Source organism: Phyllobates terribilis, unplaced genomic scaffold (assembly GCF_046119375.1).
Source record: "Phyllobates terribilis strain yellow unplaced genomic scaffold, ASM4611937v1 Scaffold_13__5_contigs__length_258822181, whole genome shotgun sequence".
Taxonomy (NCBI): domain Eukaryota; kingdom Metazoa; phylum Chordata; class Amphibia; order Anura; family Dendrobatidae; genus Phyllobates; species Phyllobates terribilis.
The window spans coordinates 124,032,992-124,055,421 of NW_027362773.1; the positions used below are offsets into that span (position 1 = coordinate 124,032,992).

A 22,430-nucleotide genomic window follows, 5' to 3' on the forward strand; every position below is an offset into this window, starting at 1 on the left:
GGTGAGCCATCACTGGGACCTGCATCAAATCAGAAGGACGGGGAACTTTTATCCCTGTTAGAATGGAGCAACGGTATCGCAACTCAATCGTCAAGCCATTAATTTTCTATATGACTGCCGGGCTCGGCTTTTTTTGGCAACCCCATAGAGAATGAATGGAGTGACATCTGGCCTGCAGCTTCATTTCGTAAAGGGGATAAACATGCCCCATTTTCCGAATCGGTGTGGGTCTCCACGGTCGGACTCCCACCGATCAGCAAGTTATCACCTATCCTTGTTTTCACTATTCAACCCCTTTTAAATTAGCTTCAAATACTGTGGCAGATTTACTATTCCTGTGTAACATTCAGACCATATAAACATAGATGAAGCATAAGAAGATGCGGAAATCTTTCATTGTGGTGCGCACTGTTTAACATCTTTGGCGCAGGTTAGACTCTGTTTCCTATTTTATACCAGCTCTTGGGTCTAATGCCATGTTCACACATTCAGTATTTTACCTCAGCATTTGTAAGCCAAATGAATGAGTGGAACGATCAGAGGAAAAATATAATAGAAACATGTCACCACTTCTGTATTTATCACCCACTCAAAAACTCACCAAATACTCAACGTGTGAACTTGGCCTTATACTTTAGACATAGACCTTGCACCTAAAACTTGGTGCAAGCCAGAAATAAATCTTGCCAAACTTGAGTCTTCTTTTATAGATACTAACAAGAATGCAAACATCTGTTCTTTTTTTGGCTCAAATTATTAATAAAAATGTCTACATTTATTTTAACCAGAATTTTAGTTCAACAGTAAAAGTAGATTTGAGACACGCTGACAATAGTAAATCTGCTCCAATGAATTCTCAATAAGAGTGAGTTGCAGAATGGGAATCGTATGGACAAGATGGTTGCGTTTTTTTTTTTTAAATTGTTTCCATTGAAGCCAAAATCCATGTGAACCATATGATCATGAGGGCAGTACAGTGCTGAAGAACCTCTCAGCCCAGCTTTTATATAGCACCACATTGTAGACTATATTAGTTCTAAACTTTCAATGATTCTTGGGTAGTAAACCACAGGAGAGCGGTATGGGATATAAATTAACGCCGTGCGGTTTTAATTTCAGTCCTATTGTTAAATGGACGCTGCGGTTTCCAGAGTTGATGCAGCATTATCCACAGCGGTGGCGGCCACAGTGATGTGGTGGTGGACAAGGTCCCAGTCCGTTTTCAGCCCTGTGGAAACTGCATTGGCATAAGCGTCTGCAATGCCGGGGAAGGTGACCACGCTGGAACTCCGGGACGCCCAGATCACATGACTGCGGGGATGAAGGAGACTGATGTAAGCGAGCGAATTATTACAAACACTCTACAGCAGGAATAAAGCCTATTCTGACCTTGAAGTAGCATCTCAAAGGGAACACATTTCTTAACATATCACAAAATTAGCCCTATTTGCTCCAAAAGCCTTTATTGCACTGCTCCATCTCTTTTGCTGGTCATACAGCCAATGTTAAAGAAGCCCTCCTCCTCCCATCAAAGTTTTTATCCTCTTAATATATTGCAGTCATCTTATTATACAGCACTGTGTTCTTACAATTGCTTATTTTGCCTTTCTACCCAGCTAATTCTTTTCTTATCTCTTTGACATCCCGTGGTTAAAAACTGACTAGCTGAATCCTTCTAAGTTCTATGTAGAAACAGGAGGTCAATTATCTCTGCACAGGTCACAAGTTACTGCAAAAGTCCCTGACAGGGGGAGGAGGGAGCAACTGGGTGAGGAGGTGAAAAGGGGGATGATTCATGCAGGGAAAAGAGACTTCCTGTTTCTACATAGAGCAGAGAAAAGAGGAGAATTATCTGGGTAGAAAAGCAAAATGAGCAATTGTAAGTACACAGTGTTATGTAATATGATGATTGCAATTACTGTTGAGCGATACCTTCCGATATTGGGAAATATAGTATCGGATTGGATCGGACAGATAACGAAAAAATATCGGATATCCCCGATTCCGATACCGGAAACCAATGCAAGTCAATGGGACACAAATATCGGAATGAAAATAAACCCTTTCTTTCCTTGTAGGTTAATTCTACATGAAGGAAAACAACTAAGAATAATGTAGAATGTATTACATGAAAAGCCGGCAATTCAGCAGCGGCATACACCGGTACCCGACAATTTAGAACAGAAAGAATAAAGCATCACACATAGATTAGGTAGATAGAAACATGTCAGTCACATATATAAGAAGTACAGTGACAGTGTTGCTTACTGTACTTGTCATTTAGTGTTAAAGAATTTATAAAAAAAAAATAATAGTGTTTTCATGCACCGTCTCTTTAAAAAAGCCGGCCTGCAATTCAGCAGCGGTACCCGACAATTTATAACAGAAGGAATAGAGCATCACACATAGATTAGATAGATAGAAACATGTCAGTCACATATTTAAGAAGTACAGTGACAGTGTTCCTTACTGTACTTGTCATTTAGTGTTAAAGGATTTATTAAAAAAAATAATAGTGTTTTCATGCACCGTCTCTTTAAAAAAGCCGGCAATTCAGCAGCGGTACCCGACAATTTAGAACAGAAAGAATAGAGCATCACATATAGATTAGATAGATAGAAACATGTCAGTCACATATATAAGAAGTACAGTGACAGTGTTGCTTACTGTACTTGTCATTTAGTGTTAAAGGATTTATTAAAAAAATAATAGTGTCTTCATGCACCGTCTCTTTAAAAAAGCCGGCCGGCAATTCAGCATCGGTACCCGACAATTTAGAATAGAAAGAATAGAGCATCACACATAGATTAGATACATAGAAACATGTCAGTCACATGTAGAAGAAGTACAGTGATAGTGTTGATTACTGTACTTGTCATTTAGTGTTAAAATAAAGGATTTATTTAAAAAAAAATTGGCGTGGGGTTCCCCGTAATTTTAGTCTCTAGCGGAGGTTAAGCAGACGGCTGGGGCAGATGTTTGAAGCCTGGGAAGGCAGTAATACCCACGGAGCTTCCCAGGCTACTAATATCAGCCCCCAGCTGAATACCTAGCCTTTACTAGCTATTAAAATGGGGGACCCCCAAAAAAATGACGTGGGGTCCCTCCTATTTTAATAGCTAGCAAAGGCTAGGCAGACAGCTGGGGGCTGATATTAATAGCTCAGGAAGGGTGCCATGAATATTGGCCCCCTCCCAGCCTAGAAACACCAGCCGTCAGCCGCCCCAGAAATGGCGCATCCATAGGATGCGCCAATTCTGGCACTTAGCCTCGCTCTTCCCACTGCTCTGTAGCGGTGGCAGTGGGGTAATAGGGCTGGGGTTGATGTCAGCTTATAATGCCAGCTGACATCAAGCCCATGTTAGTAATGGAGAGGCGTCTATAAGACACCCCCATTACTAACCCCATAGTCAAAGTTAAAAAAAAACCACAAACACCCAGAATAAAGTCCTTTAATTGAAATAAAGACACAATTCTTTATTGTTCTAAATTAAACCAAACTTACAAGCCAACGATCTCCTGCAATAAAAGTAAAATAATAAAGCAACATCATCCTTACGTTTCCATGGTTCCCACGACAGCTTCAGCTCTGCTACATTCACATGACAGGCTGGACCGCAGCCGAAAGCTGCCATCCAGCTTGCCATGTGGCAGACACTGAGAAGCGCAGGCATGCTTGCGCTCCTCAGTGTTTCGCTGTGACGGCATAAAGATGAGCCGAGGTCATGTCCAATGAACTCAGCTCACCTCATGCACGTCACTGACAGCGTGGGAAAATTCTCCTGCGCATGCTGTGAGTGCAGGAGAATTTTCCCACGCTGTCAGTGACGTGCATGAGGTGAGCTCATGTCCAATGAACTCAGCTCACCTCATGCACGTCACTGACAGCGTGGGAAAATTCTCAGCGCTCAGCGCTTCAGCAGGAGAATTCTCCCACGCTGGGAAGGCATTGAGATGACAGGCTGGATGGCAGAGTTTAGTTGCGATCCAGCCTGTCATCTCAATGCCATCCCAGCGTGGGAGAATTCTCCTGCTCAAACGCTGAGCGCTGAGAATTTTCCCACGCTGTCAGTGACGTGCATGAGGTGAGCTGAGTTCATTGGACATGACCTCGGCTCATCTTTATGCCGTCACAGCGAGACACTGAAGAGTGCAAGCATGCCTGCGCTTCTCAGTGTCTGCCGCATGGCAAGCTGGATGGTAGCTTTCGGCTGCGGTTCAGCCTGTCATGTGAATGTAGCAGAGCTGAAGCTGTCGTGGGAACCATGGAAAGGTAAGGATGATGTTGCTTTATTACTTTACTTTTATTGCAGGAGATCGTTGGCTTCAGCTGGAATGGGCGTGATCGTAAGTATGGTTTAATTTAGAACAATAAAGAATTGTGTCTTTATTTCAATTAAAGGACTTTATTCTGGGTGTTTGTGTTTTTTTTTTAACTTTGACTATGGGGTTAGTAATGGGGGTGTCTTATAGACGCCTCTCCATTACTAACCTGGACTTGATGTCAGCTGGCATTATAAGCTGACATCAACCCCAGCCCTATTACCCCACTGCCACCGCTACAGGGCAGTGGGAAGAGCGAGGCTAAGTGCCAGAATTGGCGCATCCTATGTATGTGCCATTTCTGGGGTGGCTGACGGCTAGTGTTTCTAGCCTGGGAGGGGGCCAATATTCATGGCACCCTTCCTGGGCTATTAATATCAGCCCCCAACTGTCTGCGTAGCATTTGCAAGCTATTAAAATAGGGGGGACCCCACGTCATTTTTTTGGGGGTCCCCCATTTTAAGAGCTAGTAAAGGCTAGGTATTCAGCTGGGGGCTGATATTAGTAGCCTGGGAAGCTCCGTGGGTATGACCCCCTTCCCAGGCTTCAAACATCTGCCCCAGCCGTCTTCTTAACCTCCGCTAGAGACTAAAATTACGGGGAACCCCACGCCAATTTTATTTTTAATAAATCCTTTATTTTAACACTAAATAACAAGTACAGTAATCAACACTATCACTGTACTTATTATATATGTGACTGACATGTTTCTATCTATCTAATCTTTGTGTGATGCTCTATTCTTTCTATTCTAAATTGTCGGGTACCGCTGCTGAATTGCCGGCCGGCTTTTTTAAAGAGACGGTGCATTAAAACACTTATTTTTTTGAATAAATCCTTTAACACTAAATGACAAATACAGTAAGCAACACTGTCACTGTACTTCTTATATATGTGACTGACATGTTTCTATCTATCTAATCTATGTGTGATGCTCAATTCTTTCTGTTGTAAATTGTCGGGTACCGGTGTATGCCGCAGCTGAATTGCCGGCCAGCTTTTTTAAAGAGACGGTGCATGAAAACAGTATTATTTTTTTTAATAAATCCTTTAACACTAAATGACAAGTACAGTAAGCTGAGCGCTGCCATCCAGCTTGTCATCTTTCAGAGACACTGCAGAGCGCAGGCATTATGGGGACTTCCGATTCCGGTATTCGATATTCTAAAAGTATCGGAGCTCAGTATCGGAACTCCGATACCGCGAATATCGATCAATACCCGATATTTCAGTATCGGAATGCTCAACACTAATTGCAATATATTAATAGGATGGGAGTAGTGGTGAGCGAGTATGTTTTGTTAACCCTTTCGCCGAGCACCGAGTATTTATAGCGTGCTCGGTGATATGTTTGAATCACTCCCGTGTGCATGATTTGCGACTTTTTGACAGCTTTGATACATGTGAGGAATGTGTAAGAAATAGACATTCCTCACATGTATTAAAGCTGTCAAACAGTTGCAAATCATGTTCAGGGAGCGACGAAAACGTAACCCCCGAGCACGCTGTAAATACTCGGTGGTCGCCTGAGTATACTCGGCAAAAGGGTTAACAGAACATACTCGCTCATCACTAGATGGGAGGAGTGCCTCTTTAAACTTCACCTGCACAACTCAATGTGAGCACTAGAGGGCGTTCCATCAGTGGGTACAGTAAAAAAAAAAAATCAATGCAACTTTTTGTGAAAGTGTAAAACTACATAGGTGATTTTATTTAGTAGCTCGATCACCCAGGTAAAATACTGGGTGGAATATGCACAATTTTGTAACTTTTTTACTTGTTTTTTTTTTCCCCCTTCATTTGAATGGCTGGAAAAAAACTGAGAAAATTGACATGCTAAACATTTTTAAAAAAAAAGCTTTAATGTGTTAAATCTGCAAGGAAAAAATAAGCAGCATGTACATGACATTTCAGGAATCTCATTCTCATCGCTGGTACTGTAAAACGCTGCATTTTTCCTTGGTAAAAATGCAATGTGTGAACAAGCCCCAACAGTGAGGGCAACTGGATTTCTTGATTAGTTTTCACATTGATTTCTAAGTTTAGTGTTTCTTTAATTTAGCATAGATTAATAAAATATAGTACCTGTAATAAAGTTTATCTGGGAAGGCAAAATGATTGATGAAGGCTCGCTCCAGCAGCATTAGTTGGTCATTGATCATGCAAACTCTTAGTGGCCTAGATGGGAAGAAGGAAACATGGTTAAAGAGGTTGTCCATTACTTTTTGCATTGATGACCTATCCTTAGGATACGTCATCAATGTCTGATCGGTTGGGGTCCGACACCCGGCATCCCCCCCCCCGATCAGCTGTTCTCAGTGGCGGTGGCTCTCGGCCGGAAGTGCTCACTTGCGCAGCTGGCCGTCTTATGATAGTGGCCGTGGTCGGGTACTGCTCATCCGCCTACTATTGATTTGAAATAGGAGGCGGATGTGCAGTACACTGCTGCGGCCACTATCAGAAGATGGAGCAGCTCCGCAATCGAGCAGTTGTGGCCGGGAGCCGCCGCCACTGAGAACAGATGATCAGCGGGGGTGCCAGGTGTCGGACCCCGGCCGATCAGACATAGGTCATCAATGAAAAAGTAGTGGATAACCTCTTTTAAAGAACTGTCATTCCTGACCTTCATGCTGAATGTGAGGATACATTGTACAACTAACTTACGTTTCTTTCGTGTCTTTCAGCTCTGAAATTGTTTTGTTCAGCGCTTCCGAAAATGTCTTGTATCTTGCAACTGCAGTCTTCAACAGTGCTGAAACACAGATGGACTGCGTTATTACTGTCTCCGAATTTGTGTCCCCTTCCTCGCCTGCACGACTGCTCTGCCCATTCCTGCACTCATACGCTGGATTACGAGGCAGAATTACTTTTAGGCCAAGCAAAATAACTGATGAGCCCTGTGGGAGCAGCCGTGGTGGCCACAGAACTTCTTCATGATTATAAAAATCGGTTATATTAACTTTTTCAAAATTGGACAAAAGGGGTTCAAGTCTGCAGCCACTGAATGTGACTGCAGACTTGTGGATCCTCATAGCGTACAGTGTGAGCTCTGTCAGGATTTACCGGGAGCTGGCCAGCATGTGACCACAAGTATGCGATTTACATACATGCTGTCACATGCCAACTAGACGTGACACGTCTAGTCTGAATGCGGCTGAAAGTATTCAAATTGCATCTTTGTGATCACATTACTGCCTGCTTCCGGCATCCGTGAATCCTGACAGTGTGCTCTGTGCATACTGTGAGGATTCACAAGTCTGCAGTCACCTAGAGCCTGAACAACCCCTTTGAGGCCCTCTACATGGCTGCAGATGTGATGGGGAAAAAAGGATTGGGCAAATCGAATTAAAATTCTTCAGGGAAGAACATTGTCTTCTGTAGCTGTGATATGGCAGCTGCTGTATAGTGGCTTCCAGATGTTTTCCCTGTTTTATTCTGTATGAATCTATAGTGTCTATGGCCTCTGTATGCCCCTGTACAGAAATACAGTGTGCATGAGGCCTATATGGGGGCGTTCAATGAATGGCTACAAGAGATGAAGGGCACAGATTAGTGGTTGGCACGTTGTGGGGTTTAGTGGACATAATTGTTCCCTCACCTATTAATGGCACCTAAATAATAAATGGACCGGTTCTTCTATACATGGATATCATTTTTCACCCATTACCTAATTGGATTCCGTTGGCTATAAGCCCGGTGGAAAACTCCGTTTCAGCAGTGCTGTAGTAGTTTTCCAGCAGTTCTGCATAATCCAGTGGTCCGAGTGGAAGGATGAGACTGTCTGCAAGTCGCAGCAGAACATTACCCGCTGTGCGGGCCACGGTCTGATGGCTGGTAAATCCTAAAATCCAATATAGAAGATGTGAGTCTGACTTTAAGCTCAAGGACATGGTGGAGATAATGATCTACATAGTGCAGGGAAGGAAAAAAGAAAGGAAAAAGCATCCCTTCTACCTGATTAGAATTTTTCCCAGAAGAGAACACATAGATGAAAAATTTTTGTTTGAATGAATTCCTTTATTCCTCTGTTTTTTGCACCCCTTTGGTTATAAAACAACTTTACATTACTTTGGAATAATTAAAAAAATGCTCCTGTGTCTACATTAGATATGGCTGTTACATACATTATAGCGCCCCCTACTGTTCTTTTGATTAGATTTGACAAGGACCATCTTATTTGCCCAGTTTTGTCATTTACACGTGCTCAGCAGCCAACTCCTAGATTCTCTTTTACTTGGACGGCAAAGATTGTGTAAGCCAGTTAATAAGAATCTAAAGCCGCTTCTCGCCAACACATTGGACGAATGTTCTAAAAGGGAATCAAATGAACAGCAGGTGGCGCCATAAGGCCCAGTTCACACTGCGTTTTGAGTTCCATATCTTTGTTCCATTCTAGGAACAGAATCATGAGATTAATGTGGCAAACCGATCACAGAAAATTCCTATTAGCTGTAAAGTCCAGCACGGTACACTTTTCATTTGGTTTAAGAAACGGACACCAGACTGACTCTATTAGGATAAGTTCACATGATGCATTTTTGCGGCATTTTTTTTTCTGCAGGCCAAAAGAAGCTGGTTAAAAAAAGCTAATTTTGCTACGTTTTTGCTGCTTTTTTCGTGAGTTTTTGCTGCCATTTTTTTGGTCCGGATTATATAGTATGTGTCATTTGTCTGCAGTACATGTTTAATAAAGTTAATTTTATTCACCAAAAACGCAGGGTTGCTTTTTTGTGAAGCACTTTTTCACTTGTTGCTTTCTATGGTGAAAAAAACCTGCAAAAACGCTGAAAGAATTGACATGCTGCAGATTTAAAACATGCTGCAGTTTTCTATTTATGAAATCCCACAGCTTTTGCTGGTGCTATAAAAATCAGCTTTTAATTTGCAGGAAAAAAAACACTGCAAAAACGCAACATGTGAACATAGCCTTATACTGTGCAAGAACAATATCTACACACAAGCTTTTCCCTTTTAAATACATCAAATTAATAAATTAACATTTGGCTCTGTCACTAAATTTTACAAGGCTAAATATATATTATTACATAAATCTCTTAAATCTGATCTGCCTGGTGTACTTACTTTGAAAATACATGTCAGAATTTCTGTACATGGCTCAAAGGACTCATAAAATGCTCATTTTAACCCCAAGACGTAAAAGAATTAAAAAAAAAGATTATACATGGATCTGACATGGATTTTCAAACCAATTTCACCAGCCCCATCAAGTCGATAAAGTTGTAATAATGTATGCAGCTTATGTTCTGAAATCCGGTGAGACACATCTAGCAGAATTTATTAATATTTAACTATGGGACTTTTATCCATATAGTATAATTCCAGCATAGGAAAATATGGAGTGTGCTGTGACACAGCAGACACGAGTTATAGTCACATTCACTTGGGACCAATTTATGAGCAACACAAAGTTGAAATGCCCATGTGAACGAGTTCTTATATTATAGCGATCGCTCTGTGCTGTGGCATGGAGACAATGTGATACCTGGATCAATATGTTTATCTGTATAGTCAAACGTGTCAAACGCAGTGTGATACGCAGGGTAGATACGGGCGGAGGACTTGCTCTGTGGAGTGAAGAAAAGAGATATAACTACATCATATAGGAAGAACATAATTACTGGACTGCTAATAAGAATTTTAGCATTGTTATAATTGTATTTAGTACATATATAAAAAAGCAAAGATTGCACCTTAAAGGTGTTTTCTACCCCAGGGCAAATTTTCTGCAAGCACTGCACTTTTTCAGATGTCCATGTTTTTTTGCGCACCATGCGTCTGCAACAAAATCACGTACACATGTGTTTCTGATTGGAGTCAAACACCAAAATTACCCATAAAGTCGATGGGTGATTGAAAATCGCAGACAGCACGAGTGGCATCAGTCTGCAGTCAGTGTGCGATACAAGATTAAAGGGGTTGTTGGTCTTAAGCTACAAGTCTGCAGTCACTCTATATGACTTCAGACTTGTAAATCCTCACATCGCACTGTGAGCTGTGAGGATTTGCTGGTAGCGGCCAAGTATTCAATATGCATACTTCCGGCCACATTCCGACTAGACGAGTTTGGTCGTTCGTGCTCAATACTCTTGCAAGGCCACGAACGTCTAGTTGGCATAGGACCGCATGTATACAAATCACAAACTTGCCACTCCCGATACCAGAGAATCCTGAGAGTGCGCAATGCGCGCAATGTAAGGATTCACAAGCCCGCAGTCGCACAGCGATTGCAGACTTGTAGCTTAAGACCAGATATTCTCTTTCACATTGTAGCGGGTAGGAAAAGAAAATTTTCAATTTTTTTTTTGGCCATAACAGAAAATCACTGATGGTAAAAACTGACACTGCCCAAACACTGATGAAAATCAATCCAGTTTTCTTACTTGCAAGAAAAAAAACTGACAATCTGAATAGGGCTAATGCTGACTGTAGATCTGGATGACAGCAAGAAAAGTAATTAAATGTTTTTCACATTCCTTTAAATAGGTTATTTATGCGTTTTTTTAACCTTGTGTTTATTTAACCAGTTTGATAGATCTTTTTCATCCATTTAGCTCAGTTATGGTTCACTCACATCTGCATATAAATATTGCTCCGATGTTCATCCTGAAAAGTTTGCAAGTGTCATGCGTATGTGCGATTTTTTTTCCTCGCTTAGCATACGTATAACATACATACGTAATCTGTTTTTAACATCATCTTTTACATGCTGTAACACTCTATATCAGTGGTCCCCAACCTTTTTTGCACCAGGGACTGGCTTGAAGCAAGATCATTTTTCCATGGCCCAGCAAGGAGGGGGTGGGGTGGGCGGGGCTTTGGTCATATGGGGGCGGGGTAATGGAGGGATTTGGAGTTTAGTGCATACTTATCATATAGTGTAGACCAGGTCCCCGCCAGGAGCTATGCCAGTAGCCCCACATAATGTGCTGTGCCAGGAGCCGCATCACTGAGGCCCCATCACGCCCTGCAGCAGGACAGCTGCTGTTCAGCTGCATTTACTTCATCCCAGAGGCGGACACAGACTGTAGTGGGCCCCTGTGCAAGAAATTTTTGGGGGCCCCCCCCGCCCTTCATAAGGCAACAAAGTTATGTAAACATAACCCCCCCCATGTGCATCTCTCACCCCCCCATGTGCAGCTCACCCCCGTGCATCTCTCATCCCCCTCCGTGCATCTCTCATCCCCCTCCGTGCATCTCTCATCCCCCTCCGTGCATCTCTCATCCACCCCCGTGCATCTCTCACCCCCCCGTGCATCTCTCATCCACCCCCCGTGCATCTCTCATCCACCCCCTGTGCATCTCTCATCCCCCCCGTGCATCTCTCACCCCCCCGTGCATCTCTCATCCCCCCCGTGCATCTCTCATCCCCCCCGTGCATCTCTCATCCCCCCCGTGCATCTCTCACCCCCCCGTGCATCTCTCATCCACCCCCCGTGCATCTCTCATCCACCCCCCGTGCATCTCTCATCCCCCTCCGTGCATCTCTCACCCCCCCGTGCATCTCTCATCCACCCCCCGTGCATCTCTCATCCCCCCGTGCATCTCTCACCCCCCCGTGCATCTCTCACCCCCCCGTGCATCTCTCATCCCCCCGTGCATCTCTCACCCCCCCGTGCATCTCTCATCTCTCCCCTCCCCCCCATGTGCATCTCTCATCTCTCCCCTCCCCACCATGTGCATCTCTCATCTCTCCCCTCCCCCCCATGTGCATCTCTCATCTCTCCCCTCCCCCCCATGTGCATCTCTCATATCTCCCCTCCCTCCCATGTGCATCTCTCATCTCTCCCCTCCCCCCATGTGCATCTCTCATCTCTCCCCTCCCCCCATGTGCATCTCTCATCTCTCCCCTCCCCCATGTGCATCTCTCATCTCTCCCCTCCCCCCATGTGCATCTCCCATTCCCCCCACTCCTAGTTAATTGTATTTAAAAAAAATAAAACTTGTTATACTTACCCCCATGCGATCCCTGCAGAATCCTGGCGCTCGTCCAAATCGCTGACACCAGGTTCTCCTGCCTTCCGGTCATGTGACCGGAAGTCAGAGGAATTATGAGATGTCCTGGACCCGGCGCTTTGCATGGGGCCGGGGGCCCCATGAGGAGAGAGACGCACAAGAGGGGGGCTCCGAGGGGGCTCCTACCGGCCGGGCCCCATACTGGAGTCAGGGCAGTCATGCCCTGATGGCGGCCCTGCTGGAGGCTGGAGGGGCCCCCTCTCCCCGCGGACCGGCTGAAAAACCCCAACGGCCCGGTCCTGGTCCGCGGACCGGCGGTTGGGGACCTCTGCTCTATATAACTTAAAGCTAGTTTCCAAAACTAATAAAGCAATCTTATATAAAGATATAGATAGATGATATAAAGATATTAGATAGATAATAACAAATATATAGCATGGATAGCATAGATAGATGTTCTGTAGATATATAATTTCACAAGCCCACTACATATAATAAACTTGCACCCTTTAGTGACTTTCATGTGAAGTTTATTATCCAGCTTTTTATGCTGGGTTAACTTAATAAATAAATGTAAAAAATAGCGGATTCCCAAGACTACAACGGATCTGCATGACTTTTTTTTTAATAAATTGGGGTACCAGGGAAAATATAGGGGAGTCTTTATTCACACAAAGTATTTTTGTGTGTGTGTGTCTTTATTTTTGATTACTGGGTTAGTAAATTTTGACAAATCACAACTGACATCAACCCCAACTAGCATTATCCAGATTGCCACTGTGGCACCCCAGGGGTCTGGTTTCCACAGTAATAGCAATATTATGTCTGAGAGCAGGTGGGAGGTCTCTTGGTCAGGAATCCTATGCATGCCACACCTCCTGCCCAGTCCTGGGAGGGGAAGAACTTCCTCTATATAAAACTGGGGCTGAGGCAGGGTTAGTGAGAAGAGAAAGAGTAGAGAGAGAAGAGGAGAAGCAGCTATAGGAAAGAGAGATCAGGAGCTCTGAGGAAGTCGTGCTAAAAGGAATCAGGGGCTGGCAGCTGTAGAGCTCGCCCTGATTGAAGAGTTACCACCGGACCCGGAGTCCGAGGCTGTGGGGACTAATCCTGACCCAGCAGCAGAAACCGACCGGCAGGGGATTTCAGGTCCTCTGGCCAAGAAACCCGAAGGCACGGTCACACGCGTGGGACCAGCACCGCCGTCGTGGAGCGGAAGCCACTAGAAGGCCCCGAGTCACCGGCCATACGGGTGAGCACCACACGGTACACTCAGGGACGTGGGCTACTTTTACCCGCCTCTAGCAAGGTAGCCAGAAGAGTACAATTAGTTGGGGAGGCCTACAACTCCGCCTGGCCAGGGGAGATCCCATCTGCTCAAGGACTGACCAGGCCCCGACCGCTAGCCAGTACTCCGGGAGGGTCTATCTTTGTCACCAGTAAAGACCCTGAACTACACCGCATCGTCTCTGAGTGGTTCCTGCTACCCCCATCATCCACGTCGGCTGCCCTGAGGCCATACCCCTCCCGTTGGGGGTTATACCATCCACGCTTCACCATCCTTCCACCGGCCTCAGCGGTCTGCCCTGCAGCGGCAGCTCCATAGCTGCATTCAACGGGTGGCGTAGTCGTCCTACATCTACTGCTAATACTCAGCCACACAGTTTGACTCCCTGGGCACGGACCGGGTCACCGCCACGAGACTACTACCCCCAACAGGCCCGGCTCCGGGTAGTCCCCGCGTGCGCAACGCTACACCACGTAGGCCCAGGGGCGCGTCAACTTTGGCGTAGTCGGCAGGATCTCGTGCCCGCAACCACCGGGTACTGCGTGCCTGAAAAAGACTGTTCAAACTTACCAGTGGTGAAGATTCCCGCCATCCGTGGAGGTTTCCCGCCATCCGGCGCCATCTTCTACCTTCTTCCCGCCATCCGCGAAATTTCCCGCCATCCGGCGCCATCTTCTGCCTTCTTCCTGCCATCCGTGGAGTTTTCCCGCCGTTGGACGCCATCTTGAAGACGCCGCGCGGGAAGAAGAGGGGCGTGGACTCCGAAAGCGCGCGAGAACTGAAGCCCCGCCTCACGTCCGGACGTTGCGTAAGGTCCTGGAAGGAGCCCAGCAGACGCCGACGTCACAGGAGCGCGACGGAAGGTCCTCAACCCTGACGATCCACTGCGGAGCCGCGGCCTACGGAAGAGGATCATCGCAAGGTAGGCCACGGTCCACTAGGGGGGAGGAAGATGTCGGATACGGAGGAGAGCTTCACTGCCTCAACCCCCGCCAGCGCCACCGCTGCTGCAGTCATGCCTTTCACCATGCCCTATATCCCGGGAGCAGCCTGGCTACCCCAGTACTCAGGGGAGTCACATACCCTGAATGACTTTAGAGAAAAGCTGGATAGCCTCTTCCAGGTGTACCCCCTCACAGAAGAGCAAAAAGTGAGCATCCTGGTGGCCCAACTAACCGGGGCAGCCCAAAGGGAGGTAAAGTCCTGGCCACCTGGGAGGAGGACTGTCGCAGGGATACTAACCCGGCTGAGGGACACCTTTGATACCCGCACCTCAGCCGAGATTAAGCTTAGATTCTATGGGTGTAAGCAGCGAGCACATGAGAGTATAAGGGACTATGCACTAAACCTACAAGAGGCCCTGAGAGCCATTAAGCAGACCGACCCTGACAGCGTGGGAAACGAGGACAGGCTGTTGACCGAACAATTTATAGAGGGACTATATTGCAATGTCCACCGAACCCAGTTGCGGGCCATAGCCTTACAGGATCCTCATCTGGACTTTGCACAGTTCAAGGACAGAGCCATCCGGGTGCTCCGAGAACCGGCACCGGGTGGCGTTGTGACCCACAGGCGCCCAGCTATCACTTACCACCAGGAGGCGGCGCCCTTGTCGGCAGGGCCTGTGGGGGCTGATGCGCAGGCTTTGAACAATGACCCGGCTCCAGACCTGCACCATCAGGTCCAAGAGCTAGCTAAAAGCGTTGCTGCGCTAACACGAACTGTGCAGTCTTTACAGGTTTCCACTCCAGGGAAGATCCAGCTGGCATCCGGACGGAGGACATCCCGTGGCGTCGACCAAGGAGGACCCCACCGGCCAGAGGAAGACCCAGCGACCGATACAACGAGGACGGACAACCCATCTGCCGCCGCTGCAATCAACCCGGACATATGGCAAGGTACTGTCCTTTAAACTGGCACAACCTGGGGTAGAGGGCCAACCCCCAGGAAAAAGATCACCAGGCCCATCGAACTGGCGCGACAAATATGTGGGAGGACGTCCAGTCTTGCCTGTGGTACTGGATGGCATCCCTATGAGTGCCCTACTGGACACCGGGTCACAGGTCACCACCATCCCGTACGTGCTCTTCAAGCAGTACTGGAATGACTCGGATATAACCCGCTATCCAGACGACGACTTGAGTATCATCGCCAGTAATGGTCAGCCCGTGCCACAGATCGGATTTAAAGAGATGACCATTAAAATCGGTCGAACTGGCAGCACAGGGACTGATCATTGTAGACATTGACAAGCGCGAGAGTCACCCAAAGATAACTCTAGGAACTAATGTGATTGAAAATTGTCTTGCAGAGGTGATTTTCATTTTACAGCAGGTTGCCAAGAACGCCAGCTCCGGCCAGCAGCGAGTGCTCCAGAAAGAGATCCGGGCACTGATGCGACGGCAACAGGTGAAACTCTCCGGTGGTGAGATTGGTAGCGTAAGAATGTGTGACCCTTTCCCTATTGCCATGCCCCCGAAAAGTGAAATGATGATTTGGTGCCGGGCAGCTATTGGTCTGAGAGGTAGAGATTACCAGGCCATGGTAGAACCAGTCTACTCAGACAGTAGGCCCACCATTTTGACAGCCCGGGGGGTATTTGATGTACGCCATGGGAGGGTGCCCGTTCGCATAATAAATATCGGGAAAAGGGAAGTATACCTGCCCCGGTATGCTACGCTAGCCAAATTATATACTATCAACCAAAATTCTATACAGTCTGTGGAACCCTTGCCTCCATCTCACCCGGAGGAAGGTAACGGCTCTAAGAAAATAATGGAGGATTGGTGTCAGCAACTACATTTGGGTACTGACTCCACTCCCTCCCACCAGAAACAGGGAGTCTACCGGGTGGTTCAAGAGTACGAGAGAGTGTTTAGTAAACACCCGTTAGACTTCGGGCGAGTCAAGGGGGTAGAACACCACATCCCCACGGGAGACCATCCTCCCATAAAAGAGAGGTATCGACCCGTACCCCCTGCACACTACCAACACGCCAAGGGGATGCTTAGAGACATGAAGGAGGCTGGGGTAATCAGGGATAGCTGTAGCCCCTGGGCAGCTCCACTAGTCTTGGTCAGAAAGAAAGACAACACCATGAGAATGTGTGTAGATTACCGGAAAATTAACCGTATCACACACAAAGATGCGTACCCCTTACCAAGAATAGAGGAGTCTTTGGCTGCTTTAAAATCTGCTAACTTCTTCTCCACCTTGGATCTCACTAGCGGGTACTGGCAGGTTCCTGTAGCAGAGGCGGACCGGGAGAAGACCGCATTCACCACCCCGATGGGACTTAGCGAGTTTACCTGCATGCCGTTCGGACTCTGCAACGCACCAGGAACCTTCCAGCGATTGATGGAATGCTGTCTGGGACACCGAAACTTTGAGACGGTCCTGTTATACCTGGACGATGTCATCGTCTATTCCAAGACCTACGAGGACCACCTGAAACACCTGGCGGAAGTGTTCGAAGCTCTGGCAAGTTATGGCCTAAAGGTGAAACCCTCCAAGTGTCACCTCCTGAAGCCAAAGGTGCAGTACCTGGGACACGTGGTGAGTGCTGACGGAGTGGCTCCCGACCCTGATAAGATCACCGCAATTAAGGAATGGCCAAGCCCCTCCAGCGTAAAGGAAGTGAGGCAGTTCCTCGGGTTGGTAGGCTACTACCGAAGGTTCATTCCCGGTTTCACCAAAAAGGCAGCTCCTATGCAGGACCTCCTGATAGGCCAGTCCAGGAAGGCCAAGAACCAGAAGCCACCCTTCAGATGGGAGAAGCTGGAAGAAGAGTCCTTCCGCCAGCTGAAGATGGCCCTCACGGGGGATGAAATCCTGGCGTACCCTGATTATAGCCAGCCCTTTATCCTCTACACCGACGCCAGTAACATCGGGCTAGGAGCCGTACTGTCCCAGATCCAGCAGGGGAAAGAACGGGTAATTGCTTACGCCAGCCGAAAACTGCGACCCACCGAAAGAAACCCTGAGAATTACAGCTCATTTAAGCTAGAGTTCCTGGCAGTGGTGTGGGCAGTCACCGAACGCTTTACGCACTACCTCGCTTCTTCCCGGTTCACTGTGTACACGGATAACAACCCGTTGACACACCTGGACACTGCAAGACTCGGTGCCCTAGAGCAGAGATGGATGGCCCGCTTGTCCAACTATGAGTTTACAATCAAATACCGGGCAGGACGCTCCAATACCAACGCGGACGCCCTGTCCAGGATGCAAAACCTACCGGACGTAGGGGAAGATTCAGAGGGACTGGAAGAAGTTGAACTCCCCGCGTTCCACCGTCATGGGACTATCCAGTATTCCCACCGTGTAAGGAGTAAGCAATCCGCTACGTTCAACCCCTTACCTCATTACAACTGGGCGGAGACGCAAGACAGTGACCCTGCCGTCCGACTGGTAAAGGAGATGCTGACTCGGCCAGATGCACGCCTTGACCCAGACGCTCCGGAGGAAGCCAAGCAACTGTGGGCTGAGAAGAGTCGACTGTTCCTTTACAAGGGGAAGTTGTGCCGCAGAATGGTTAACTCCCGGACGCATGAACTAATCTGGCAAGTAGTGGTGCCAAGAAGAGACGCAGCTATGGTGATGGAGGCATACCACGACGGAGCTGGGCACTTCGGATGGAAGAAGCTGGAGTTCCTGCTGCGCGGGCGGTTCCATTGGGTAGGCATGAGAGGAACCATCGAGAGGTGGTGCAGAGACTGTGGCCCATGCAACCTAAGAAGGAGGGACCGTGCCAGCCAGAAGACTCCCCTGCAGTCCATCATCACCAGACAGCCGTTGGAACTGGTAGCCTTGGATCATGTAAAACTGACCCCAAGCAGAAGTGGCTATGTCTACGCGTTAACCATCGTGGATCACTACTCCCGGTTCTTGGTTGTCGTCCCCGTCAAGGACTTAACGGCTCAAACAGCAGCTAGAGCCTTCCAGCAGCACTTCTGCCGTCCGCACGGATACCCGGAGCAGGTGCTGACGGACCAGGGGCCTGCCTTTGAAGCGGAGGTCTTCCAGGAGTTCTGCACCCTGTATGGCTGCCGGAAGATAAGAACAACACCCTATCACCCGCAAACTAATGGACTTTGTGAGAAAATGAACCAGGTGGTGATAGATCTTCTGAAAACATTGCCCCTGGAAGAACGCAGTCTGTGGCCTGAGAAGCTGCCCGACCTGGTGGACCTATACAACCACATCCCTGTAGGTTCCACCAACTGTACCCCGGCTTACCTAATGAGGGCAAGACCTGGTAAGCTTCCTGTTGATCTGGAGATGGGAGTCCTGACACCCGAGGACACTTCACCAGAAGCAGACTGGGACACAGAGAGGCAGCAGCAGTACCGGAAAGTACAGGAGAGCGTGGAGCGAAGTCTCTGTCAAGCTAGGGAAAGACAAGAGAAAACTTACAACCAGTATGCTCCCGCTGTTCCCCTGGTGCTCGGAGAGCAGGTCTTGAAGAGGAAAAGACGGCTCCACAAGTTGGACGACCAGTGGGAGAAGGACCCGTACACCGTACTGCCCTCAAGCCACGACAACCCAAAGATCTGTACAATCAGTAAAGACGGAGGGGAAACCACAGCCATTGTATCCCGGGATCACCTGAAGAAGTGTCCCGAACAGCTACGGAACCCTGAAGAGGAACAAGAAGACCCTCGACCCGTAGAGGAAAGGGAAGATATGGTTAGTACTGTGCTCGGAGACTTCCCTCGGTCTTGGACTCAAGTCAATGGTGCTGTTGTGGTACCCGTCCTCACGTTCCTCCAACTAGCATCCCAAGTGCCTACGGAGACACAGGTAGAGCTGGAAGAACAGCCGGTCCAGGAGGCAGAAGACCCCACACAAGCAGACCAGGAAAATCAACCCTCTGCTTATAGTGAGCCTGCCATACCCCTAGTGAGCCAAAGAGTCCGTAGATGGCTGCCCAGTTTACCCTTGACAGCTCCTATACCCTGTAGCTCAGGACCAGTCAGCCAGCTCCGTAGGTCCACTAGGGTCACTAGAGGCCAGTTGCCCATACAGTGGAGGATCTAAATGTTCAAGCTATTTTATTAATGTTTACCTGTTTATTGTTGCTTGTGTATAATTATGTGTTTCTAGTTATTTATAGGAGTCTTTGGTGGATTTACTGGGGATCCTTTGTGCATATAGTTGGAGCGTAACCCAGGACGGACTAAAAGACTGTTAAGGACTCGGGGCAGGACAGACCCCTACCTGGTTACGTCTCCCTGTTTTGGTGAAATGGACACCCTTGTTTTCCTCAAAAGTTACACCCGGTTGCGGACACGCCGTGACCACCTTATATGTTGTCTCTATCAGAATGTTATTGTTTATACCTTGTTATGTTTACAAAAGTATGTTTAGTCCCGGAGTACTAAATTTCACTAGGGGGGAATGTGGCACCCCAGGGGTCTGGTTTCCACAGTAATAGCAATATTATGTCTGAGAGCAGGTGAGAGGTCTCTCGGTCAGGAATCCTATGCATGCCACACCTCCTGCCCAGTCCTGGGAGGGGAAGAACTTCCCCTATATAAAACTGGGGCTGAGGCAGGGTTAGTGAGAAGAGAAAGAGTAGAGAGAGAAGAGGAGAAGCAGCTATAGGAAAGTGAGATCAGGAGCTCTGAGGAAGTCGTGCTAAAAGGAATCAGGGGCTGGCAGCTGTAGAGCTCGCCCTGATTGAAGAGTTACCACCGGACCCGGAGTCCGAGGCTGTGGGGACTAATCCTGACCCAGCAGCAGAAACCGACCGGCAGGGGATTTCAGGTCCTCTGGCCAAGAAACCCGAAGGCACGGTCACACGCGTGGGACCAGCACCGCCGTCGTGGAGCGGAAGCCACTAGAAGGCCCCGAGTCACCGGCCATACGGGTGAGCACCACACGGTACACTCAGGGACGTGGGCTACTTTTACCCGCCTCTAGCAAGGTAGCCAGAAGAGTACAATTAGTTGGGGAGGCCTACAACTCCGCCTGGCCAGGGGAGATCCCATCTGCTCAAGGACTGACCAGGCCCCGACCGCTAGCCAGTACTCCGGGAGGGTCTATCTTTGTCACCAGTAAAGACCCTGAACTACACCGCATCGTCTCTGAGTGGTTCCTGCTACCCCCATCATCCACGTCGGCTGCCCTGAGGCCATACCCCTCCCGTTGGGGGTTATACCATCCACGCTGCACCATTCTTCCACCGGCCTCAGCGGTCTGCCCTGCAGCGGCAGCTCCATAGCTGCATTCAACGGGTGGCGTAGTCGTCCTACATCTACTGCTAATACTCAGCCACACAGTTTGACTCCCTGGGCACGGACCGGGTCACCGCCACGAGACTACTACCCCCAACAGGCCCGGCTCCGGGTAGTCCCCGCGTGCGCAACGCTACACCACGTAGGCCCAGGGGCGCGTCACCACCGCACCAGGGCAATTGGGAAGAGCCTGTAAAGCACCAGAATTGGCACATCCAATGTGATTCTCCACTTCTGGGGCGGCTGCAGGTTGGTACTTTTAGGCTGGGAAGGACCAATAACCATGGACCTTCCCACCCTGATAATATAAACCCACAGCTGTCTGCTTTACCTTTGCTGGTTCTCAAAAATAGGGGAACCCAAAGTTGCTTTTTTAATTTATTTATTTATTGGGTTAGATTTTTAATCGCATTGCACTCGGCATAATTATGCACAAGTGGGTGCGAGGCCTTACCCTGTCATAGGTGTATGCGATGTCCATGCATGAGATGCCCAAATAATGAAGGAATGGAGCATAGTCACTGCCGGCACCTAGTGTGCCCAACTTGTATGGAAAATGGAGATGTTATAAAGAGTATATGAAAAGTGGAAACATATGGCAGTAGAAATAAAATAAAGATTATGTTCACACCGGTGTTTATAGTGCAGCCATTATAGATATGCCTGATGTAGCCATAAACCTACGTTACGGCCTAGTTACTAATTATTGAGTGTGACTTTCCCAAAATTAATAGCAATTCCTCTACAATGATAGCATCCATCACCCCATATATTATAAAAATAGTTCACTTTATTAATGTAGAAATGCAATGCAGACAATGATAAAATAGACACATATCAGGTAAAAAAAAATGTGTACACATTAATACGAGAAAGATTCACCAGGGGTGTCACCCCCTGAGGAAGCACTGTTGCTGTGGTCCAGGTATGATATACTGTAGATACAAGTCAGGCAGTAAGCATGTGTAGGGGTCTGCGTGAATTATCACATATGTGCCAAAAACTTGTAATAACTCCCAACATGTAAAAAAAAAATTGGTAGTATCAAAATATGGCCACTTTCAGATCAGTGTACTGTATTTCACACTCTGTATACAGAAATGGGTCTCCTGACCCAAACTATCAGCATCATAGGCATATATGTACTGCTAGATTGGGTCAGGAGGTCCGCGGCTGGTCCGTGCATTGTGGTATACAGAGCGTGAAATACAGTACACTTGTATGAAAGCGGCAACAAGAATGACCTCATCAGATAAGTAAGCCTAAAAGTAACCCTACAGGAGATAAATCATATAAGAAGACACCTGATTGCAGAATGGTGTTTACCCACCCCAACATGTGTTTCGCCGCTGCTTCCTCAGTGGTTGTCATCCTTGGTTAAATCTTGCTCATATCAATATGTGTACTTTCAATTTTTTACCTGTTTATCATGTCTATTTTATTATTGTTTGTATTGAATTTATACATTAATTAAGCAAACTGTTTTTTTTTAATATTTTACGGAGTGGGGTATTCTCTTATTGAATAGGAATTGCATCAAATAGCTACGGAAAACCTGATTTTAAAAAAAGCGGAAATGTGACTGAAGCTATAGAAGAGTGACTTACTGA

General features: G+C 47.4%; 1 protein-coding gene across 1 annotated transcript; it reads right to left on the bottom strand.

The window, feature by feature from the left end:
* Positions 1 to 735: 735 nt before the first annotated feature.
* On the bottom strand, positions 736 to 21,365 carry LOC141174590 (aminopeptidase NAALADL1-like). The gene is made up of 6 exons (XM_073659531.1): positions 21,275 to 21,365; positions 9,827 to 9,908; positions 7,991 to 8,164; positions 6,988 to 7,075; positions 6,409 to 6,501; positions 736 to 1,311 (listed from the first exon to the last, which is right to left on the bottom strand). Exons 1-6 carry the CDS (start codon positions 21,299 to 21,301, stop codon positions 1,128 to 1,130), a joined length of 648 nt encoding a protein of 215 aa, XP_073515632.1. The 5' UTR covers positions 21,302 to 21,365; the 3' UTR covers positions 736 to 1,127.
* Positions 21,366 to 22,430: the final 1,065 nt, after the last annotated feature.